Genomic DNA, 23,359 nt, shown 5'->3' with positions numbered 1-23,359 from the left:
AGTTCAGATGGAGGGCGAGTAGTGAGCGGATCCTTTGATGGAGAATTCAGAGTATGGGATGTCGAGGGTGGAGAAACTATCGTTGGACCAATCAAGGGAGGGGGATGGATGTTCGCGGTTTGCTACTCACCCGATGGCAAGATGATTGCCACGGGCACCGGTGGGAAAGCTCTCGAGGGTGAATATTGGTGCCTGGAATGGACCTCGGATGGAAGAGCACTTTTCGCCGCGGGATCCGACTTGATCAAGAAATTCGACACAGTTACGTGGACAGCTGTTATCGACATGCGTGAAATATTTTTCAAAACCATTTCAATATCTCCCAATCAGCGCATCCTCGCAAGAACATCATTCTTCGACGAGACAGCTGTGCAACTATGGAACTTCGAAACCGATCAACCCATCGGAACACCACTTCACCATGAACCCAGGGTGAAATTAAAGTCTGCGACCTTTTCTGCAGATGGAAAGTTCCTCGTCACTCGCTGCGACTACGATCATATATACATATGGGACGTTTTAGCTATCCTCAAAGAAGCTGGCCTTCCGTCAGATAATGTAAGCTTAGATACATATCTTTTTCAATGGCATCGCATTAACCACGAGCTTGCTCATCCTCCCAGGTGGTCTTGTGCACGATCCCGCCCTCTCATTTGGACTCAAAATATAGTATGTGGTATGATATGCAGGCGGTATTAGATGCCGACGCATGTCGTATCAAGCCTGTATCTTTTTTCCATTCTCATTTATTCTTTATCACTGACTTTTGTACAGAGGAACTATCATGCAAGAGGGAAAACTCCCGGCTCCAATCGCCCTCCCAATACTTATGTTATCCCCACTGGAACATTACAAGGCACAGCATCATCATCGCAGCAACCACTCGCCACTGCTACGACACCCAAGGCACTTCCTACAGCTGCCGCTACCGCGGTGGCGACTGGCGCGTCGTCACATCCTGATATCATCATAACTCATGCCGGATGGTGGACTCGGTTCTTACTCTGGATTTGTTGTGTCTCTTTTCAACACACAGCATATGGTCAACGTTAGGTACATCTTGGACATCCCCGTATAGTCAGTTCTTGTGTCGACGGCTGTGTGCTGCAACCAGTGTAGTGAATGTGAACTAAGCCTTCTTCACTGATATGTCGCTAAATTGCACAGACCGCGTTTGTTTGGGAAGGACACTGGGCATCCAGAGCATAACCAGACGGTCCGTTCTTTGCTTTGGAGTATCAAATGGAATACAGTCAACTTGTTTAAAAATCCCAGGTAGATATCAGCGTTCCTGAGATATGATAATGATGTTCGGTTACTGTTCAGCGCTCAGCAATGACACGAGAAAGTTTGGATTAAGCAGCCTTAGATGGGTATAAGTAATCAAAACACCCGGACTGCAGCTAGTCCGACCAGAAAGTCCATCACATGGTTTTCCTCGTGCGACGTGTGCACGAATTTGGTTTGATCTTGCAAAAATTCGACAAACATTCGCAAGAAACGAAGGGCGGGGCAATGTGTTGTCAGTGGGAGACATTGCGTAGCACTGCCGGCGTGCATATGTGTGCTCGACAATGAGCCAATCATCAGTCTCGGTCGTGGGCAGCACATCCAGCCCAAATATGACAAACCAGGGCTCGGAACTGGGTCTGCACTGCATCAACCCAACCATAAATTTGAGAACCACGATCGATTTGGACTCGACGGAAATATGGAAAGCAAAGATAGATGCGACAATTGCAGTATCACATTGGCGAGTAGACGAACACAGGGATTTAGGATTGCAAGATAGTACTAGGACCGCGATGCCGATGTGTCCATGCGCATATTATCATGACTGGGCGCTTAACTGCACATGCAGTGCTGAAGCTGTGAAAGGAACACGAGGATGAAACGAGGAAAACGCACGTGCAGAAGACTCTGATGACGACCCCCCTCCTGTTTTGAACCCCCATTGAACGAAACGCCCACTCCGTCTCAGCTTTTGTTCCGCATTTGTCTTTCAGTACGAGTCGAGTAGCATCTGGATTCTGAGTAAGTGATGGACTCGTATGGGGTTTGATAAAAAGAGCTGAAATTGTGACACACATGTAAAGTGAATCCCGAAACCAGAATAATGGGTCATCCAGCCCCTGCGAAGCACGAGAACTTAGCGGCAATGCCTCACCGGAAGATCAAAGTAAACCGTGACACCAGCGACATCCTACACCTGCCCGGTGGACAACGGATCCTCGTCTATTCATTGAGCAATGGGTCATTTCGAGTCTTGGACTTGGAGAGGGACACGCAATTTGGGGAGGAATGGGAGGACAAAGAAAGAGCAGTGCTTGCCATAGCATTATCGCCGGACGGCAAGAAAGTAGCAACTGGGAGTTTTGATGGCGCAGTGAAATTGTGGAACATCGATACTGGCAAGGTCATCAAAAAATGGACGGGGCACGCAAAGCAAGTGCAGTCCGTGTGCTGGAGTTCAGACGGAGGGCGAGTGGTGAGCGGATCCCTTGATGAAACATTCAGAGTATGGGATGTCGAGAGCGGGGGAACTATCCTTGGACCAATCAACGGAGGGAGATATATGTGGGCGGTTTGCTACTCACCCGATGGCAAGATGATTGCCATGGCGGGGGGTGTGCTGAAAATCTGGGATGCCAACACAGGCGAATTGCTCAAAACACTCGAGTATTTTATTGTGTGCCTGGCATGGACCTTGGATGGAAAAACGCTGATCGCTGGGGAATCCACTGGCATCGTGATATTTGACACAGCCACGTGGACTGTTCTTAACTTTGTGCCCGAAAACTATGCCGATACCATTTCACTATCTCCCGATGAGCGCATCCTCGCAAGTGCAAAATACGGGCGCGCGACGGCGCAACTATTGAACCTCGAAACCAATCAACCCATCGGAACACCACTTCACCATGAAGACTACGTGAATTCCGCGACCTTTTCTGCGGATGGAAAGTTCCTCGTTACTAGCTGCTCCGACGACCACATTTACACATGGAATGTTTCCGCTATCGTCAAGGAGGCTGGCCTTCTGTCAGACAATGTAAGCTTCGATACATTTTTTCTTCAATGGCATCACGTTGACAACGAGCTCGCTCATCTTCCCAGGTGGTCTCTTCAGGCGCTGATCTTCGTTCATCACAGAGTGCTGTCAACAAACCAGTGTTCAATTCAGATGTATGTAACGCATTTCTTGACAGATTTATCGCTCTTGAACAACTACATCCAGACTGATGCTACACCGCGTCGACCGCAAGAAGCCCCCCAGATCGCCGAAGCTCCAAGTCGCCAAATTCCCCCAGGGTTTTTTGACAATGTGCCACGTCCTGTTCATGCAAGTGTACGCGATATCTGTCTTTCATAGAACAGTGGTTCTGACTAATATGTTGTTAGTCCTCTACACCATGTAGTCAACACACCCTCCTTGGTCGCTTAGTACCGACCTTCTTGCGCCGCCGCTCCAAGCCGCGTGCAGCAACTGAGCACAACACCCAACCTCGATCCCGCCCTCTTATCTGGACTCGAAACCTAGTGTCCGGCATGCTACGCAGATGAGATCAGTTGCGAGAACCACCAATAGTCAACGTCCCATACACAGCGGGCAAGCCTGTACCTTTTTCTCTTTCTCATTTATTCTTTATCACTGACTTTTGTACAGAGGAACTATCACGCAAGAAAGAAAGCCTCTGGCTCCTCTCGACCTCCCAATACTTATGTTATGCCCACTGGAACATCACAGGGCACAGCATCATCATCGCAACAACTACTCGCTACCGCTACGGCACCCAAGGGACTTCCTACAGCCGTCGCTACCGCAGTAACGACTAGCACATCGTCGCATCCTGATATCATCATAACGCAGGCCGGATACTGGACTCGGTTCTTACTCTGGATTGGTTGCGTCTCTTTTCAACACGCAGACGGTCAACATTAGGTGCATCTCGGACATTACTACGTGGCACCCTTCATGGTATGTTAATCGCAAACCAGTACATAGTTAGTAGTCAGTTCTTGCATTGACGGCTGTGTCGCAGCCGGTGCAGTGAATGTAAACTGAACTCTCTTCACTAATGTCGCTGAATTGCACAGACCGCGTTTGAGCATGGCCAGATGGTTTGCTCTTTGCTTTGAAGCATCAAATGGAATACAGTCAACTTGTTTAAAAATCTCAGGTAGATATAATGTACCTGAGGTATGATATGATGTTCGGTTACTGCGGATTGTGTGCACTGTTCAGCAATGACACGAGAAAATATGGATTAAGCAGCCTTAGATAGGTGGAAGTAATCAAACGTCTGTACATCTGGACTGCAGCCTGTCTCACCAACTAGAAAGTCCATCACATAGATTGCCCGGTGTACATGAATTTGGTTTTATCTTGCAAAAATACGACAAACGTTCGCAAGAAACGAAGAGCGAGGCAATGTGTGGTCACTGGGAGATATTGCGTAGCACTGCTGGCGTGTATGTCTGCTCGACGATGAGCCAACCATTAGCCTCGTTCGTGGGCAGCGCATCCAGCCCAAATATGACAGAGCAAGGCTCGGAACTGGGTCTGCATTGGCATCAAACCAGCCATAAATGAAAGCCTCGTTAACCCGCGTTATGTGTATGCTCGCGAGCTCGTACTGCTATTGACCTTCGCCAATTTGTGACTTGTATGACACGGGCAGATCTCACCGTCCTTGTGGGTGTCAAGGAGCATTGCAGTGTCGGGGCAGCCGTACCCATCTCACCGAATCCGCTTGTAGAGAACTGTACCCAATTGCTGATCGTCCGCGAGGCAGGTGAAAAGATGTGGGTTATCGTTATCGTGCTGGATGGTGTTGTTGACAGCCTTTGCCCTGCCAGATCCGAGATTTCTGCTGAAAAGCAAAGGGTTTTTGTGCACCGACAATGCTACTCCAAGTATTAAAAACATGAGCGCAGACAGCGTACTGACGAGGATGAATAGTCTCTTCCACGAAAATCGGAATCATTATAGCCAGATTACGATTTAGCTAGTGGGGAGACGAAGAAGAAAAGCTCACGTAGGACGTTGAGAACCAAGGTCAGACAAAAGAGCAGGATGAGCCCAGTTAGACTCTCAACGAAGACGGCGGCCAAAATGTGGAGGGAAAGATAGATACGACAATCGCAAAATCACATTGGGTGTGTGGAGAAACACAGAGATACAGGTTTGTGGGATAGTGCGACTCTGATGCTGAGAGGTCAATGCGCATATTGTCATAATTGGGCGCCTATACTGCACAGCCATGTGCTGAAATCGTGAGGCAAACACGAGGATGAAGCGAGGAAAACGCACCTGCAGAAGACTTTAATGATGACCTCCTTCCTGATTTGAATCTCCATTGAACGAAACTCTCACTCTATTGCGGCTTTCGTTCCGCATTCGTCTTTCTGTGTACAAGTCAAGTACATCTGGATTCTGAGTAAGTGATGGATTCATATGGTATTTGATGGTAAGAGCTGAAATCATCGCCCACCCATTAAGTGAATTTCGAAACCAAAATCATGGGGCATCCAGCCCCTGCAAAGCACGAGAATTTAGCGACAATGCCTTGCCGAAAGATCAAAGGAAAGAATGGCGTCACCCACATCCTACACCTGCCCGGTGGACAGTGGATCCTCATCTTTTCATCGGAAAATGGGTCATTTCGAGTCTGGGACTCAGAGAGGGGCACGCAGTTTGGGGAGGAATGGGAGGACAAAGAAAGAGGAGTGCGCACCATAGCATTGTCGCCGGGCGGCAAGACAGTAGCAACCGGGAGTTTCGATGGCACAGTGAAATTGTGGAGTGTCGACACGGGCAAGGTTACCAAAACATTGACCGCTCACACAGATGTAGTCCGTTCTGTGTGCTGGAGTTTAGACGGAGGGCGAGTGGTGAGCGTATCAGAAGATAGAACATTTAGAGTGTGAGATGTTGAGAGCAGAGAAACTATCCTTGGACCGATTAATGCAGGAACTATTTGTGGGCGGGTTGCTACTCACCCGATGGCAAGATGATTGCCACTGGCGGGGACGACCTAAAAATCTGGGATGCCAACACAGGCAAATTGCTCAAAACAGTTGACGGTTTATCGCCGGTGCGCGCTACCACGCAAAATTTGATTCCTAACCAGTCGCTGTCAAGACATGGGGCACGCAAGATGTAAGCACACCTATCATCCGTGCAGCACCAATTGCGACCGTGACTTACATCAATACATAGTGTGCACATTTTAACGGCAACAGTTTGTGAGACTGGGGTCGAAAACAAGAGCTACACACTCGAGGTCGGGCTTTGAGATGACGTCGGAAAGGTGATCACCAGCAGGTTCATCCTCGGAAGTCAAGAGGTATTTGAAGCCATGAAGCTTGATCCACAGGTGAAACAATACAGTATGTGGTTCCATGAGTGTTCACTGTTTTCACAAAGGACGGTGTGACAGGGCACATGATAAGTCAGGTGATCTGAAACTGTCGCCAGTTCAAATTCATGCGTTCACGCTCACGGCTCCACTTGTGGTCAACTGCATCCGATAGCAATTCTTCTATAGATGCCATCGCCCATTCCTGTTTGGCTGTAGACTTCTTGACGAAGACTCGTAAGCTACGATCTTCTCATCTTTTTGAGTGGTAGCTCCAACCTCTCCTAGACTTTTGACCCAATGAAACGCATAACAGTCGAAGAGGCTTTAGCTCACCCATATCTTGAAGCATATGTATATGTACTTCCTGCTCCTCGAGTGCACAAGCTTACATGTGATCCAGCACAATCCCGATGACGAATCAGTTGCACCACCGCTCGACCTGGGGTTCTTCAAATTTGACCGTAAGTACTAGGCTTGACAAGCACGCATGTATATCGATCGTACTCGGCAATACACAAGGACGATATCAGCCAGGAGCAGCTCAAAGATCTGCTCTACGAAGAGATCATGTCCTTCTGCCTTGCCCCAATCACCTAAACGCAAACACGCGATCGCCAACACTCGTCCATAAACCAGAGGATCCAGATGTAATACTGTGTTGAGCGTCAAATCGAATTAGGAGATAGAAAATGTGCAAAATATGTTCTTCGGTGCCTCGGTTCATCACATAGATCTTGTAATTAATACACGTTTTTGTCGCCGCGCCACCCAACATTCAATCTATGCAATGTTTTTGGAGCCATGGGCGCCTCCAGACATGGTCACTGTGTGTGATAGTAAGAACTTGACGGACATCGGGGGCCTGTATGAGTATGTAGAATAGTTGAAGGGATCTGCATTCATGTCATATGAAGAGAGCATGACGGGGCGCTTAATTGAAAATAAGGCACCTAGATTCCAGGACTTGGACGATGACTAGACGGTTAACTCGTCCCAGAGCAGTGTCAGCAGAAAACGATATCGCTAACATTCGAATACACGTGTTGTGATCGAGCAACGAATGACTTTGCCAAAGACTCTAGGAAAGACAAATATCATTGCGAAAACGAAAACAAGATGGTTGGAGCACGGGAGTGCGACACAGGGTAAACCAGTAATTCCTACAACTTTAAGTACAGCATACAAGAAAGAGAATAACCTGAATAACCGTACGATATCGAAACAATGAGACATAGAGCTACACACCAATATGTATGAAAACCATCCTCTGCTCGAGCGGAACTTTCGTCTTCACGGCATTTGTAGCACGGTTGAGTGCCCAGGCCGCCTTCGTACAGTCCATCATATCACCATCCTCCAAACCCTTGACCATCTTCTTGTAGAAAGCTTCGACAACATGTTTTGCGACAGCGTCGTCGACCACCCACAGCGTGCCAATGACGCTCTTGAACCCTGAAAATTGGAGTCCAGCTGCGAGGTGGATGACTTCGTCTGGTGTCTTCTCGTCGCCAACAGCGGTATGACACGCCGACAAGAATGCAAACTCAGCGTGAGGAATGTCTTTCTCCATGATATCGAGCAACGTGAGAGGTTTGTCTTTCATGGCGAAACATGAATAGTAAGGCTGCTCGCGGTCTTGCTTCCCATGACAAGCGAGGTGCACCCAGGTGTTGCGTTGTAAAGCATCGAGTGCACCTGCTCGAGTGGCATCGTCGCCGGAGAGAGTGGTGGAGTTGGCCGTCGCGGGGACGAGTTTGCGGACGAGCTCAAGCTCGCTGTCGACAGTCAACAGCGCCTCGCCTTGCCCCGCACCCGGTGAACTTTGTCCGATTGCGACGAATGACGGAGTAACGCGTTTCTTCATCGTCTGTCTAGATCTGATCAGAGCTGAAAGTGTCGGCGTGTAAGAACAGATGTAGACGTCCTCCAGGCATAGTTCACGTCGTCCGTCTGTCTTCGTTCGAAAGGGGTGAGCTGCGTGGAGAGGAATGGAAGTGAAGGTTGCAGTTGGACACAGCCAGATTCGAGAGCCGCTTGTTATTCTGAGATCACGCTGGAGGACGATGACGATGGGGAGCATGATCTCGTCCCACACTGTCCTCAAGAGGACTTGCAATTCCTTCCTCGTCTCCTCTGGGCGCATAAAAGATGCAAGTCGTATCTCCCTTGCAAAGTCACTCTTGAGCTTTTCCAGATGTGTGAGAGTGACACGCGAGAAGCTGACGTGGTGGGGCTCTCCTGAGGTCGGGACAACGATGGCGCTGCACAAATATTGACTCGCATTGAGGATGATGACTGGGCCATGACGCGCTGCCGCTTGCAAGTCTTGGTATGCAGGTGGGAGCAAGAACCGCGAGAAACCCTTAAGATTCCGGATCTCAGCTACCACTGCTCCCCACTGCTGCTGGAGTCTCCTGTGCTGTATCGCTGCTCGATCAGCAGCAGCTCGATCAGCACTGCCGGCGGAACCCTGAGCATCAGACAGACGCTTGCTGAGCTCCGAGAACTGGTGAGCAAGGTTGGCATTTGTCGACTCGAGGTCCTCAAGTGGACTTCTCAGACGAGAGGCCAAGGACCATTGCTGGCCGCGGCCCTGCTCAACAAGTTCAATTGTGTCTCGTAGATTGTCAAGGCGTATGGCACATGATGCTGCATCCACAGGCAATGTTCTGGCACGACGAAAAGCAGAAGCAGCTTCGCGCCGTGCAACAATTGAAGATCGCGTTGACAAATGTCTGTCGAGAAGCTCGAAAAAGATTTTGTAGGCTTCTAGTGCAGAGGCATGACTGTGACTCTCCGCTGCAAAAGTCCAATTGATCGCCTCGTTGATGCGTTCTGGGAGTCCTTGAGTGGGATGTTGTGATGCCAGTCTGAAGTTCTCTACAGCAAGGGACAAATCAGCAGACTCGCGTTGCACACTGAAACGAGATAAATAGGCTTCCTGCAGCCACATGTAGCTGAAATATCTCTTAGGGTGCAGTGAAGGCAAAGCCTCCAACGACTCTTGGCAGAGTCGAATGGCCTCCTCGACATCTTCATTCTTCCGAGTTTGCGTGAAACGAGAACGGAGCGCCGAGCTCAAATTGTGAAGAGCTGTATGGCGACGTGGATGGCCATGCGGCCTTAACTGAAGTGAATCCCGGAAGAGGTTGATGGCCTCGTCGAGATCCTCACTGGCATCCAATGTCTCATATCTGGTTTTTGAGCCCGAGCGCAAGGTTGTTGAGCGTGTTAACACGATATGGATTCCCAGGCGGGCGCAACGTCAGTGCCTCGCGCTGGAGGCTGATGGATCTGATGATGTCGTTAACATCACCGCGTTGGTCGAAACGGGTTGTAGAGGGGCGAATCCTAGGTTGTCCAATGAGAAATGTCGATATTTGTGCCCAACAGGGCGCAGGCGCAGCGCTTCTTCATGCAAAGAGATGGCCTCATTGAGGTCATCTGAGTTGCCTTGGTGATCAAAGCGGGACCGGAGTGCGTAGGCCAAGTTATTCAGGTAGGTGTCGCGTTCAGAATGTCCCTCGGGGCACAGAGAGAAACGGCTTCACGAAAATGTTGTATGCTCTCTGCTAGATCATCAATGGTCCCGCGCTGGTCAAAGCGTGCTTGAACTGCCTGTGCAAGGTTGTCGAGTGCTTTCGGACGGTGTGCGCTGCCCAGAGGACAAAGCTCGAGTACGACTCGACAAAGGTGGATGCCTTCATCGGATGCGTCTTTTGGAAGATTGTTGCATGAGCGGATCACATAATCGACGCCATTTGCCCCTGCCGCGATGCTATGAAGGTAGGTGCCCTCTGGACAGAGGGGGCAATAACTTGCAGGACAGTTGCGCGCATTCCTGGATATAGACGGCGGTGAAGTTCTCTTTTGCTGTAGCGCCAGGTCAGCGCTTCGGTGAGGTGATAGATAGATAAGGGATGATCAGGGTGGCCCTGCGGACGCAATGCAAGGGCTTCGCGGAAGAGAGAAGTGATGGAGTCGATGTCTTGAAAATCGTTTCGAATGTAGCCTTGAAGGCGGGCCCACGCGAAGTTGGTGAGAGCCGCTGCCTGGTGAGGATGGCCGACCGGGCATTGGTCCAGAATTTGCGTGTCACCGTATTTGGCGAACCGTACATGGCCTGCATCCGTGTCTTGAGCAATCTGACATTTCAATGATGGACTACAGCAGGCGTTCCGTCAACAAAAGCCAATAATACAGAGGCTGATGTTACTCACGTCAAGCAGTGCGCTGTCTTGATTGTCGCAATTATGTAGAACCGTGGCCTTTAGTGTGAGGGAAGGGTGAACACCACGAACGGACGGGAAGGTGATGTCTACGAGATGTGAGTATATGTGCATGAGTGAGACAGAGGTTACTCACTGAAAGGTCATTTCCGTGATCGAGCAGCGCATCCCACGACGTTTCAAGCTTTCCAACCACTTCTCCATTGCCCAGCATGTGATCGAGACTCGAAGGAAGCCCTGATCTCCACTGATAACGAAGGCGACGCATCTAATGATCTACAGACAAAAAGATCAGTCCTTGAGTCGCACCCGAAAGTTGTGATGGACTTTACAGGGTCACGGTTTCGCCCCACGCTGCAGATCCGTCTGATGCTAGTACTCCGATAGTGATTTCCAGCGTCTCGAGGGGTCGACATTGAGGGATATGTAAATGCCTGCAGACAGGCGCTCGGAGGTACTTTGATAATTTTTCCGCCGATGACTGTAAGTAGAGCGAGATGGCTACAAGAAACACTAAGGTGATATGGAGTGACCGACCTTCAAGTCTGATAGATTGGCCTTCCCAGTTACTAGGGGTGATGGTGGGATGAAACAAACGACGAACGCTACGGAGCATTGTAGATTGAGTAGTGTGCAGAATGAGTAGTGGGAGAAGACGGGAAGTAGGGATATGGGGACGGGAACTGTGGATGAAGTTTGGGTGAGAGGGAGAGGAAGGGGTTGAGGGTTGAGGTAATGTTACACGTGTATTTCATGTTGTCGAGGGTAGTCTAGGCGCTTGTGTGGTTGCAGTAAGCGCTGAGGCGGCTAAACTAGGATTAGTGGGAGAGCAATGTCAAGGTCAGCCAAAAGTGAATGTGACAGGCTAATGTCAGTTGGGGGACGTGTTTCAAAGTGTACCGTGATGCAGATCGAACATGTTACTCTCATCATAAATTGTTCGAAACGTGGTAACTCATTCTAGTAGCACAAGGCTAAGGCAAAATGTAGGATGCAATATATTGCATAGTGCGCTGCATAGAAAAGTTGAACGATGCTATATGTACGTGATTGCCATGGGGCAGGTGGTAACGGACACATTTAACAATGGCGAGAAGTACTAGCTAGAGTGCCAGAGAGAATTCGAAGTACTCGAGGTCGGGTTTTTGAGATGACGTTCGAAAGGTGGACGCGTCATTTGCGAGACGGCTTTGAAATGATGTCGGAAAGGCAAGCAAGTCAAAGTACAACCAAGTATTCTCGCTGCCCCGATGGGCCGAGTACAAAGGCACGAATGAAAAAAAGGCCTGAACACAGTACAAATAGGGTAATTCTCTCTTTCCGTATGTACGTCATTTTGTCATGCACATTAAAAATGACAGTGACCAGGTGGCTGTGTTGAATTTCGTGATTTCGATTCCACCAGCAATGAGCGTTTTTGGCCATTCGAGGTTCATGCTAGGGCACGTTGCTCCTCCCTCGAGTGTTTTGAGCAATTCAGTTGTGTCGGCATCCCAGATTTTGAGGACGTCCCCGCCCGTGGCAATAATCTTGCCATCAGGTGAGTAGCAAACCGCGTGCAAGATATCCCCTGCCTTGATTGGTCCAAGGATAGTCTCTTCGTTCTCAGTGACATCCCACACCATGAATGTTCCATCTTGGCATCCACTCAATACTCGCCCTCCGTCTGGACTCCAGCATATAGACTTCACTCCCAATGATGTATGTCCTGTCCAATTTTTGATGACCTTGCCGGTGTTGACGTTCCACAATTTCACTGCACCATCCAAACTCCCGTTTGCCATGGTCTTGCCGTCCGGCGACAATGCTATAGTCTCCACTCCAATATCTTTGTCTTCCATTCCTTCCCAACCTGCGCGCCCCTTTCCAAGTCCCAGATTCGAAATGACCCATCCCATGAATAGGTGATGATCCGCTGTCCACCGGGTAGGTGTAGGATATGTTTGGTGCTGGCATCTACTTTGATCTTTCGGTAAGGCTTCGTCGACAAATTCTTGTGCTTCGCAAAGGCTTGGTGCTCCGTGAGTTTGGGATCCACTTAATGGGTACGTCATAATTTCAGCTTTTACCATCAAATACCGTATGAATCTATCACTTTCTGAGAACCCAGAAGTACTTGACTTGTACAATGCCGAAAAAAAAGCTGCAACGGAGTGGGCGTTTCGTTCACTGGAGATTCAAGCCAGGAGGGAGGTCGTTGTCCAAGTTTTTAGTCTCATACAGGTGTGTTTTCCTTGCCTCATGTTTGCTCCACAGCTCCAGCAGTTTAAGCGCCCACGGCATCACGGCCCTAGTACGGTCATACTATCCCGCGAACCCTGCATCCCTGTGTCTCTCCACTCGCTCAATGCGATTCTATCTATATTTTCTCTCAATATTTTCGTCGAGAGTCTAACTGGACTCCTCTCCCCAATCTTGGTTCTCAATGTCCTACGTGATCTTTTCTTCTTCGTCTCTCTACTAAATCTGGCCATAACGATTACGATTTTCGTGGATGAGTCTGTTCATCTTCGTCAGTATGTTGTCTGCACTCATGTCTTTGATACTCGAAATCGCATTGCCGGTGCACAAACGTCCTTTGCTTTTCATCTCGAATATGGCAGAGAAAAGGCTGTCAACAACACCGTCAAGCGCGATACGACAACCCACGTCTTGGCACGTACCTCGCAGATGGTCAGCGATTGGGTACAATTCTCCACAAGCGGATTCGGTGAGATGAGCACGGCTACTCCATCGCTGCAATGCTCCTTGACACCAACAAGGACGGTGAGATCTGTCCCTGCCATACAAGTCACGCACAAGTTGGCGAATGTCGAGAGCACGAGCAACACATGACGCGGGTCGACGAGACTTTCATTTATGACTGGTCTGACGCCATCGCAGGCTCAGTAGTTCCGGGCTCTGGTCTGTCATATTTAGCTGGATGCGCTGCCCGCGAACGAGGCTATCGATTGGCTCATTGTCGAGCAGACGCATGCACGCCAGCAGTGCTACGCGACGTCTCCCAGTGACCGCACATTGCCCCGCCCCTCGTTTCCTGCGAATATTTGTCACATTTTTGCAAGTCCGTGCAATTCAGCGACATCAATAAAGAGGGTTTAGTTCACATTCACTGCACCGGCTGCGGCACGCAGCCATGAACTGCTTAATGTCCCTCTCAGCTCAACCCTTGCAGAAGTCGTGTTCTAACACCCCCTCCTTCGTGCGCAGACAGCATATCGTCGTCCCCGCATGCGCTAAAAAACTAGATTTACTTCATCATAACGAAGTGCCGTGACTGCCCCACTTACTATTCTCTGCAATACCCTTGTCCTTTGTATTGGGGGGTGGGCACGCTGCGCTTGGTGGTTTCGCTTTTAGATGTCGACACGTACACAAATCGCACCCCTCGCTCTCGAGATCCTTTTCTTTTCAGTGTCACTTGGCGCTGTGATTTTGCAGAGGCTTATGACATGCCAGTGCAACAACACAGCGACGAGTAGACTGCTCGATGTTTCGGTGATCATCGCCTGCCACAAAGTGAGCACTGTGGATAGGCGAGCATTAGTATTTCCACCTTCTCCTGCGTTTTCAGAAACCTCAATGTAGGGAATTCCACATCTGTTTCGTCGGAGCACTCTTGCATGCAGCCACATCTCTGTTCTATTGTTCACGTGCTACGGTGCATTGTCTTGGCTCGGCTTTGCGCTTGTTCCACTACGTTGTGAACTATCATTCTTCTACCGGTGCTCAGACCTCCATGCTCCCACCTTCCACACTTTGCCACTGCTTGTATCTTTCTGTCTCATATAAAAGCCGCCATGTTTCATCCTCACTCGCTCATCATCTCTCACCACTGAAAGTTTTGATCTCAAAGTCCTCCTCTTCTCATTACATCTTTCCTATCTACTCAAATCATGGAACAAGTGTGCTCGATGACCAACTGCTCTGTAGTCATCGTGATCCAAGAGGTATGCCCCCCTTGTTTTACAGTCGTCTCAATTCACATTTCTTTGCATTTAGGGCCAAGAAGCAGCGATGTTCAACGGCAAGCCCGTTTGCGAAAAGTGCGACCTTTTCTTGCATGTTAGTAGTTTCTCTTTGCTCTTTGGATATTATGTGATTGAGGCCTTCATCTGCAGAAGTCCCTCCCGACCAGCACTGGAAAATTAGCGCTGTGAAGGTTGATACATCACCTTTTCTCTGTCGATATCGTGCTGATTTGTACGGCCCCTGCAGAAGCCATACGAAGAAGCAGAGGTTTACAAGCAAGAAGTCATTCACGACGGACGAGCCCTTCATGATGTAAGTCCTCTTCGACTCTCATCCTCTCTCTCCTCAATACGATTGGGCAGTACCCGGCGCATCTGCCGCCCCCTCAGCGGGGCTACGCGGTCAGGCGCGAACAAGTCCCCGACGGGAAGGGTGGTATGCGGTACAAGTACATCACCCGCTGCGTGGAATCCGAGAAGGAGGAGGAACGCGAGATACCCCACACGCTCATGATGCGTGTCAAAGATTTTGTCCTTTTTACCGGCGCTGAGAAATAGCAGATGCGATTTTCTGCCGAGTGTGCACTGACTTTGCTGATCTTTAACGCTTAACCTTTATGGACCCTGTTTTCATGTCTACTTGTACACCATCATGTCTAATCAAAGTCAATTAAGTACTGCGAGCTTGCCCGTATTGTCCAATGAACCACGCTCTGATCTGCCAGTTTGGTTGACCTGCCATAGACAGAACGTTGCAGAGGAAGATAGGTGAGTATGGAAGATGGAGAACAGAAGCAACTGACCGCCGTCATTTAAGCCCGGACGCATCTGCAAGTTATTGCTTGCATATTCTGAGATGGGATCCTTGGCGCTGAAACGACGCAACAAGGACCAAGGCAGTAGCTTGTATGATTTGTTAACCTGCAGAGTCCAGACATCCCACGTACGAAGATGTGAGCATCATCTTAAGGTCGTCGTAGGGTGGGGCGAGAAGTATAATCCTCCTGCACTACCATCTAGTTCTCGACGACCCTCCTGCGTCTGTCGTACCGTATTTCCTACTTCTTTCGGTACCATTTCCTTTTGATAAAGTCTTGTTTATTGCCCTGTATAGGCACTGCAACACTCTTCATGGGACATGATTACGCTACTTTCATTGTATTACATTGTGTGTACTATGCGCTATGTAGGAAGCTAGGACTCGGGTCTTGTGTCGATCCCTGTGAATGAGTGCCGCCTTTAGTTGTGCTCTTACTGCGGTTGGGGTAGTGCAGGAGGATTATACTTCTCGCCCCACCCTATGACGACCTTAAGATGATGCTCACATCTTCGTACATGGGATGTCTGCAGGTTAACAAATCATACAAGCTACTGCCTTGGTCTTTGTTGCATCGTTTCAGCGCCAAGGATCCATCTCAGAATACGCAAACAATAACATGCAGATGCGTCCGGGCTTAAATGACGGCGGCCAGTTGCTTCTGTGCTCCATCTTCCACGGTAACCCACATTGTTTAGGCTAGTACAGTAATTCCTACAACTTTAAGTACAGCATAGACCGAAGAGAATAACCTGAAGAACTGTACGATATCGAAACAATGAGACATAGAACTACACACCAATATGTATGAAAACCATCCTCTGCTCAAGCGGAACTTTCGTCTTTACGGCGTTTGTAGCACGGTTGAGTGCCCAGGCCGCCTTCGTACAGTCCATCATATCACCATCCTCCAAACCCTTGACCATCTTCTTGTAGAAAGCTTCGACAACGTGTTTCGCGACAGCGTCGTCGACCACCCACAGCGTGCCAATGACGCTCTTGAACCCTGAAAATTGGAGTCCAGCTGCGAGGTGGATGACTTCGTCCGGTGTCTTCTCATCACCAACAGCGGTATGACACGCCGACAAGAATGCGAACTCAGCGTGAGGAATGTCTTTCTCCATGATATCGAGCAACGTGAGAGGTTTGTCTTTCATGGCGAAACTTGAATGGTAAGGCTGCTCGCGATCCTGCTTCCCATGACAAGCGAGGTGCACCCAAGTGTTGCGTTGTAAAGCATCGAGTGCACCTGCTTGCCTGGCGTCGTCGCCGGAGAGAGTGGTGGGATTGGCTGTCGCGGGGACGAGTTTGTGGACGAGCTCAAGCTCGCTATCAATAGTCAACAGCGCCTCGCCTTGCCCCGCGCCCGGTGAACTTTGTCCGATTGCAACGAATGACGGAGTCACACGTTTCTTCATCATCTGTCTAGATCTGATCAGAGCTGAAAGTGTCGGTGTGTAAGAACAGATATAGACATCCTCAAGGCATAGTTCACGCCGTCCGTCTTCCTTCGTTCGAAAGGGGTGAGCTGCGTGGAGAGGAATGGAAGTGAAGGTTGCAGTTGGACACAGCCAGATTCGAGAGCCGCTCGTTATTCTGAGATCACGCTGGAGGACGATGACAATGGGTAACATGATCTCGTCCCATACTGTCCGCAAGAGGACTTGCAATTCCTTCCTTGTCTCCTCTGGGCGCATAAAAGATGCAAGTCGTATCTCCCTGGCGAAGTCACTCTTGAGGTTCTCTAGATGTGTGAGAGTGACGCGCGGGAATTGAACGTGGTGGGGCTCTCCTGATGTTGGGACAACGATGGCACTGCACGAGTATTGACTCGCAACGAGGATGATGACTGGACCATGACGCGCCGCCGGTTGCAAGTCTTCATATGACGGCGGCAGCAGGAACCGCGAGAAACCTTTAAAATTACGGATCTCAACTACGGCTGCTCCCCACTGTTGCTGAAGTCTTCTGTACTGTATTGCTGCTCGATCAGCAGCAGCTCGGTCAGTGCTGCCGGCAGAACCCTGAGCATCAGACAGGCGCTGGTTAATTTCCAAGAGCCTGTGAGCTAGTTCCGGACTTGCAAGCTTCAGGTCTTCCAGCGGAGTCCTGATTCGAGAGGCCAGCGACCACTGCTGGCCACGACCCTGCTCCACGAGCTCCACTGCATGGCGTAGATTGTCACGGCGGATGGCACATGATGCTGCATCTACAGGCAGTGATCTGGCACCGCTGAAGGCAGCGGCAGCTTCGCGCCGTGAAATTATTGACGATCGTGTCGCCAAATGACCGTCAAGAAGGTCGAAACATGTGATGTAGGCCTCCAATGTAGATGTATGACTGTGTTGCTCTGCTATGGCGATCCAGTTCCGGGCCGTTGTAATGCGATTTGGAAAGCCCTGAGTGGGGTGTCTCGATGCCAGTCTGAAGTTCTCCACAGCGAGCGATAAATAGGCGAGGTTGCGTTGCACTTGGTAACGAGACACGTAGGCATTCTTCAGCCACATGTAGCTGAAATATCTACTTGGGTGCAGTGAAGGCAAAGACTCCAACGACTCTTGGCAGAGTCGAATGGCCTCCTCGATATCTTCATTCTTCCGAGTTTGCGCGAAACGAGAACGGAGCGCCGAGCTCAAATTGATAAGAGCTTGATAGTGAAACGGATGGCCATGCGGCCTTAACTGAAGTGAATCCCGGTAGAGGTTGATGGCCTCGTCGAGATCCTCGCTGGCATCTAATTTCTCATATCTGGTTTGGAGCCCGAGCGCAAGGTTGTTAAGCGTGGAATCACGATATGGATTCCCAGGCGGGGCGCAACGTCAGTGCCTCGCGCTGGAGGCTGATGAATCTGATGATGTCGTTAACATCATCGCGTTGGTCGAAACGGGTGTAGAGGGCAGCTCCTAGGTTGTTCAATGAGAAATCACGAGATTTGTGCCCAACAGGGCACAGGCGCAGCGCTTCTTCATACAAAGAGATGGCCTCATTGAGGTCATCTGAGTTGCCTTGGTGATTAAAGCGGGACTGGAGTGCGTAGGCCAAGTTATTCAGGTAGGTGTCGCGTTCAGAATGTCCCTCGGGGCACAGAGAAACGGCTTCACGCTTATGTTGTACGCTCTCTGCTAGATCATCAATGGTGCCGCGCTGGTCAAAGCGTGCTTCAACTGCCTGCGCAAGGTTGTCGAGTGCTTTCGGACGGTGTGCGCTGCCCAGAGGACAAAGCTCGAGTACGACTCGTCGAAGGTGGATCCCTTCATCGGATGCGTCTTTGGAAGTTGTTGCATTCGCGGATCACATAATCGACGCCATTTGCCCCTGCTGCAATCCTACGAAGGTGAGTGCCCTCTGGACAGAGGGTCAATAGCTTGCAGGACAGTTGCGCGCATTCCTGGATATAGACGACGGCGAAGTTCTCTTTGCTGTAGCGCCAGATCAACGCTTTAAGGAGGTGATAGATGGATAATGGATGATCGGGATGGCCATGTGGACGCAATGCAAGGGCTTCGCGGAAGAGAGAAGTGATAGAGTCGATGTCATTGAAAATCCTTTCGAATGTAGCCTTCAAGGCGGGCCCACGCGAGGTTTGTGAGAGCCGCTGCTCGGTGAGGATGGCCGACCGGACATTGGTCCAGGACCAACTGAAAATGCTTTACAGCATCATTCAGGTGAGAGACCGTCTTGCTTGTCACGTATGTGGCAAATCGTTCATGGCCCGCATCCGTGTCTTGAGCAATCTGACACTCAACGATGGACTACAGCAGGTGTTCCGTCTACAAAAGCGAACAACACAGAGGCTGATGTTACTCACGTCAGGCAGTGCGCTGTCCTGATAGTCACAGTCATGTAGAACCGTGGCCTTTAGTGTGAGGGAAGAGTGAACAGACGGAAACGAGATGTCTACAAGATGTGAGTGTACGCGCATGAGTGGGAAGGAGGTTACTCACCGAAAGGCTCATTTCCATGATCTAGCAGCTCATCCCATGATTTGTCAAGTTTTCCGACAACTTCTCCATTGCCTAGCATGCAATCGAGCTCGAAGGAAGCCCTGATCTCCACTGATAACGTAGGTGACGCATCTGATGATCTACAAACACAAGATCAGTCCTCGAGTTGCGTCGGAAAGTCTGGATGAACATGTACAAGGTCACACTATCGCGCCACGTTATAGATTCGTCGGATGATAGGACACCGATTGTTGATTTCCAGCGTCTGCTCGAGTCGAGATTGACGGACACATGGATGCCTGCGGGGTGCGCAAGGAGGGAACTTTGATATTTTTTCCACTGATAACTGTAGATAGAATGTGAGGATAACAGATACGAATGTGGTATGAAGCAACTCACTTCAAGTCTGATATATCGGCCTTCTAAGCTACCGGGCATGATAGTGCGATGAAGCAAAACGACCAGGGATTGAGGATGGGTTGGATGGTAGACAGAAAGGGTAGTAGAAGAAGACGGGGGTGGGGATATGAACTGTGGATGAAGTTTGGGTGAGAGGGAGAGGAAGGGGTTGAGGGTTGAGGTTATGATGTTCCACGTGTATTTCCGTGTTGTTGAGGGTAGTCTGGGGCGCTTGTGTGGTTGCAGTAAGCGCTGAGGGCGGCTAAACTAGGATTAGCGGGAGAGCAATGTCAAGGTCAGCCAACAGTGAAAGCGACAGGCTAATGTGAGTTGGGGGACGTGTTGTGACTCTCAAAGTGTACTGTGATGCAGATCGAACAAGTTACTCTCATCATAGGTTGTTCGAGACGTAGTACTCATTCTAGTAGCACAAGGCTAAGGCAAAATGTGGGATCCAATGTATTGCATAGTGCGCTGCATAGAAAAGCTGAATGATGCTATATATACGAGTCTGATTGGCATGGGGGTAGAATTATCGAGGGTGTTATGGCAGGTGGTAACGGACGCATTTAACAAAGGCGAGAAGTACTAGAGAATTCGAAGTACTCGAGGTCGGGTTTTGAGATGACGTTCGAAAGGTGAACGCGTCAGAGAGAAACACTCGAGGTTTGACTTTGAGATGATGTCGGAAAGTTGCCCCGATGGAATTTCAAAAAAGGCTCGAACCCAGTACAAATAGGGTAATTCACTCGAGTTTCCGCGTACGTCATTTTGTCATACACATCGATGCATCTCACCACATCCAACAAATACCTTTTCTTTCGTTGAGGGCAAGAGTACTTACCAGTAGAGTGCAAGCTCGAACCCCGCTTCCAGTTTGTGCAATGACAAAGACGGGTACGTCCAGTCGGAGTTTGAATTGGTGTTGCTCTTGTCCTCACATTTGATTGTGAAAAATCTACCCGCGTACCTCACGCCAGATCGCCTCAGAAAGCACTTCGAACAACAAGGTGCTCCCTCTGCAACCATCACAGATCTGAATTTTTCACTCAAGCAGGACGGCACATCGCGTGGATTCGGTTTCGTCGTTTGACTGCACGTTCATCGACTCGACGCGAATTAATGTCATGGTTGTCGCAGTAGTTTTTTTTGCTTCCCAAGTGTCGGTGTTTCGTTTTACAAATATATCTGCAAGGCGTGAAGGATGCTCTAGCTCCTCGACCAAATAAGAGAAGACGCCTGGAAGACATTGCTGCAGACCCAGGACCGTCATCGCGACCACATGTTCACAAGGCGGACAAGAATGGTAAGACAAGCGCTCCAGCCTCTTCGCTAGATCAGTTCATGGATGCTATGCAACCTGCACGAAAAGGGTCCATCGTGGGCAAATGAAGCTAAGGAATCACATTTAGTACTACCGACCGGCCCTCCGGAGACAATGACCACATCCGATGGACCAGATAGTAATGAGGCTGTCATGGACTTCGAATGGAATGCGACAACGTATGACCCTGGTGTCAGATTCATTACCCGATAAAGTCTTTGAGCAATCAGACGACGAGCACCAGGGTTGGCGCCATTCTGAGGAACACCAGGACTCGACAACAAAGACGATTATGCACACGCTCGATTATTTCTTCGAAACCTTGCCTTCTCATGTACGGAAGCGAGGTCATGGAGCTATTTCAGCCGCTCGGGGAAATTGCAACAGGTGAGTATCCCGCAGCCTTGTCGTGTATTCTCCATTTCTTTCGCTTTTTTCTTGATGATAAACATTTAGGGACATCTGATCCTCAGGATTTGCTGATCCCCGGGAACCAATAGTAGAAAATTTTATCTGACTTTTATTCTCATTTTACAAATTGTGTCGTAATCACACTGACTCATCCCTATCCTGACAGGTCCATATACCCATTGACCGCTTGTCTAAGCAGTCGAAGGGTCTAGCCTACGTGTCTTTTAAGCAGCCGACATCTGCCCTCTCGGCGTATGAGGCAATGGACAGACGTCCTTCCAAGGTCTCTTCTCCACATCATTCCTGCTGTTGACAGTAAAGGCAAGTACGAAGTTAGTAAAATGCGAGGGGGAAAACAGCCGAACGTTAAAAGATGAGAGGAGTTCTCGGCGTAAAGCCACAGCTGGGCGGGAGTTCAATGGGAGTATGTTGTACGTGAATGTTCGTCAAGCCTTTGTCATGTTACGCACTATATATTGAGATCTCATACAATGCATGTGCAGAGCGATGCAGTGGCATCGTCTATTGCTGATCGAATGGGAATTGCCAAGGCAGATATTCTGAATCCTGAGTCAAACAATGCGGTGGTCAAGCTTGCGCTTGCAGAGACATACGTTAATCCAAGAGACGAAGTCATACCTTGAGTCCCAGGGGGTCATCTTGTTGACATTTTCTTCCCGAGCGCGGTCTGATACTACGATACTCGTGAATAACATCCCCCTATGGCACCACTGCGGGTGAGATGCTCGAGTTACACGGGGAACTCAGCCCGCGTCATCATACCACCGGCCAGGTACCATGGCGGTGGTCGACAACGAACAGGCAGATGAAGCTGCCAAGGCTTTTCGAGCTGTAGCTTACCGACGTCTTGGAAGTAGTGTCGTCTACTTGGAGAAGGGTTCAATGGGCATGTTCCAGGAGACTGCGGATGGCAGCAGGGAACTCTGACCGTACGCTGATAACTGCATTCAAGTCGATCACTATCGCCAAGCAGGAAGCTGGCAGCGGTGCTGATGCGGACGAGCTTTCTTTGTCTGCTGGGACGACTTTATTCGTCAAGAATCTGGCTTTCAGTGCCACTGCAGAGCGTCTGGTGCGAGTCTTCCGGGGTTTTTCTGGTTCTCTCGTTCGCGAGAGTAACGGACTGAGCCTGATCCCAAACGACCTACTGTTCCTAGTGCTGAAGCCCCCAGGCTGAGTATGGGGTACGGGCCGTACACTGCCTTCATTGTGCTACGTACTTCCTGCACTAGGAACTCGGAGCTAGTGTTCGTGCGGCAAACCCTTATGCTCGTGTCGAGCAACTCGAGTCTAGTTCAAGTTTTGTACTCCAGCAGCCGCTAATCACTAGTCACTCTTCAACGATGCACAATTCCGACAAGCATATACAGATACCGCTCCCTCCGGCGAACCTGTAACGCGCAACCTCACAAGCAGTCGCAGAATATCGTGATTATCCTCTAAATAGTCGCAACTTTAGTTCGCTGACGGTGGCATCTTTAGCATGAGATTTTTCCTCTTATTTTTAAACGATGTCACACTTGGTGCTTAAAAATCTGCCAGAGCACCTTCGCCTCAGAAAGCACTTCGAACGAGGGTGCACGCACTCTGGAACCATCATAGATCAGTGAAACTTCACTCCAGCCAGACGGCACTTCACATCGATTTAATTCGAGACAGATCGAGAAGCAAGAGCTGCAAGGTGGTTCGACCTCAACGTTATTGCATCTACCTGTGTCGTGAATCAATGTTACCATTGACGTCCACATCCTGGATGGCTGGCTCATGAAGGCCTACAGTTCGGACGACCTTCATGGGAGATAATATCGATCTTGCATCCATACTTCAAACACTGTTTCTACCTATGTCACCTCCGATACTCGAAGTCAATTCTTTGGG

General features: G+C 49.6%; 5 protein-coding genes across 5 annotated transcripts; 3 read left to right on the top strand and 2 right to left on the bottom strand.

Annotated features, from left to right (window-relative positions):
- Positions 1-6,635: 6,635 nt before the first annotated feature.
- On the top strand, positions 6,636-7,057 carry DFJ58DRAFT_825106 (uncharacterized protein). The gene is made up of 3 exons (XM_041392167.1): positions 6,636-6,716; positions 6,766-6,826; positions 6,885-7,057. The coding sequence occupies exons 1-3, from the start codon at positions 6,663-6,665 to the stop codon at positions 7,025-7,027; spliced, it is 258 nt and encodes an 85-aa protein (XP_041235276.1). The 5' UTR covers positions 6,636-6,662; the 3' UTR covers positions 7,028-7,057.
- A 389-nt stretch (positions 7,058-7,446) lies between these two features.
- DFJ58DRAFT_750610 (CHAT domain-containing protein) lies at positions 7,447-11,377 on the bottom strand. Its single transcript, XM_041387754.1, has 8 exons — positions 11,199-11,377; positions 11,132-11,139; positions 10,927-11,075; positions 10,727-10,862; positions 10,586-10,683; positions 10,113-10,510; positions 9,682-9,910; positions 7,447-9,552 (listed from the first exon to the last, which is right to left on the bottom strand). Exons 3-8 carry the CDS (start codon positions 11,008-11,010, stop codon positions 7,603-7,605), a joined length of 2,895 nt encoding a protein of 964 aa, XP_041235275.1. The 5' UTR covers positions 11,011-11,075; positions 11,132-11,139; positions 11,199-11,377; the 3' UTR covers positions 7,447-7,602.
- A 1,299-nt stretch (positions 11,378-12,676) lies between these two features.
- DFJ58DRAFT_750609 (uncharacterized protein) lies at positions 12,677-13,429 on the top strand (the record flags this gene model as incomplete). Its single annotated transcript, XM_041387753.1, has 2 exons — positions 12,677-12,817; positions 12,851-13,429. The coding sequence occupies 2 exons, from the start codon at positions 12,677-12,679 to the stop codon at positions 13,427-13,429; spliced, it is 720 nt and encodes a 239-aa protein (XP_041235274.1).
- Positions 13,430-16,057: 2,628 nt separating this feature from the next.
- On the bottom strand, positions 16,058-19,805 carry DFJ58DRAFT_918382 (CHAT domain-containing protein). The gene is made up of 8 exons (XM_041395600.1): positions 19,727-19,805; positions 19,523-19,672; positions 19,327-19,466; positions 19,191-19,279; positions 18,959-19,134; positions 18,713-18,927; positions 18,174-18,648; positions 16,058-18,130 (listed from the first exon to the last, which is right to left on the bottom strand). The coding sequence occupies exons 1-8, from the start codon at positions 19,762-19,764 to the stop codon at positions 16,174-16,176; spliced, it is 3,240 nt and encodes a 1,079-aa protein (XP_041235273.1). The 5' UTR covers positions 19,765-19,805; the 3' UTR covers positions 16,058-16,173.
- Positions 19,806-22,258: 2,453 nt separating this feature from the next.
- DFJ58DRAFT_750606 (uncharacterized protein) lies at positions 22,259-22,735 on the top strand (the record flags this gene model as incomplete). The annotated part of the gene is made up of 2 exons (XM_041387752.1): positions 22,259-22,358; positions 22,399-22,735. 2 exons carry the CDS (start codon positions 22,259-22,261, stop codon positions 22,656-22,658), a joined length of 360 nt encoding a protein of 119 aa, XP_041235272.1. The 3' UTR covers positions 22,659-22,735.
- Between the last annotated feature and the right edge of the window lie 624 nt (positions 22,736-23,359).

This window comes from Suillus subalutaceus (genome assembly GCF_016647625.1).
Source record: "Suillus subalutaceus strain FC151 chromosome Unknown DFJ58scaffold_323, whole genome shotgun sequence".
Classification (NCBI taxonomy): domain Eukaryota; kingdom Fungi; phylum Basidiomycota; class Agaricomycetes; order Boletales; family Suillaceae; genus Suillus; species Suillus subalutaceus.
The sequence above is the reverse complement of the archived record's forward strand: the minus strand, read 5'-3'. Positions and strand labels throughout refer to the sequence as shown.

Bases quoted from the DNA above. Each gene is read 5' to 3' on its own strand.
- DFJ58DRAFT_750610 (XM_041387754.1), bottom strand. From the start codon at position 11,010: ATGTCGACCCCTCGAGACGCTGGAAATCACTATCGGAGTACTAGCATC. The intron at 10,863-10,926 runs GTAAAGTCCATC...GTAGATCATTAG, and splicing joins TGGGGCGAAACCGTGACCCT to ATGCGTCGCCTTCGTTATCA. The intron at 10,684-10,726 runs GTAACCTCTGTC...CACATCTCGTAG, and splicing joins CGGAAATGACCTTTCAGTGA to ACATCACCTTCCCGTCCGTT.
- DFJ58DRAFT_918382 (XM_041395600.1), bottom strand. From the start codon at position 19,764: ATGCCCGGTAGCTTAGAAGGCCGATATATCAGACTTGA. The intron at 19,135-19,190 runs GTGAGTAACATC...CACCTGCTGTAG, and splicing joins AGGACAGCGCACTGCCTGAC to TCCATCGTTGAGTGTCAGAT. The intron at 18,928-18,958 runs GTGGGCCCGCCT...TACATTCGAAAG, and splicing joins GCGGCTCTCACAAACCTCGC to GATTTTCAATGACATCGACT.
- DFJ58DRAFT_825106 (XM_041392167.1), top strand. From the start codon at position 6,663: ATGAAACGCATAACAGTCGAAGAGGCTTTAGCTCACCCATATCTTGAA. The intron at 6,717-6,765 runs GTATATGTACTT...CATGTGATCCAG, and splicing joins ACCCATATCTTGAAGCATAT to CACAATCCCGATGACGAATC. The intron at 6,827-6,884 runs GTAAGTACTAGG...GCAATACACAAG, and splicing joins GGGGTTCTTCAAATTTGACC to GACGATATCAGCCAGGAGCA.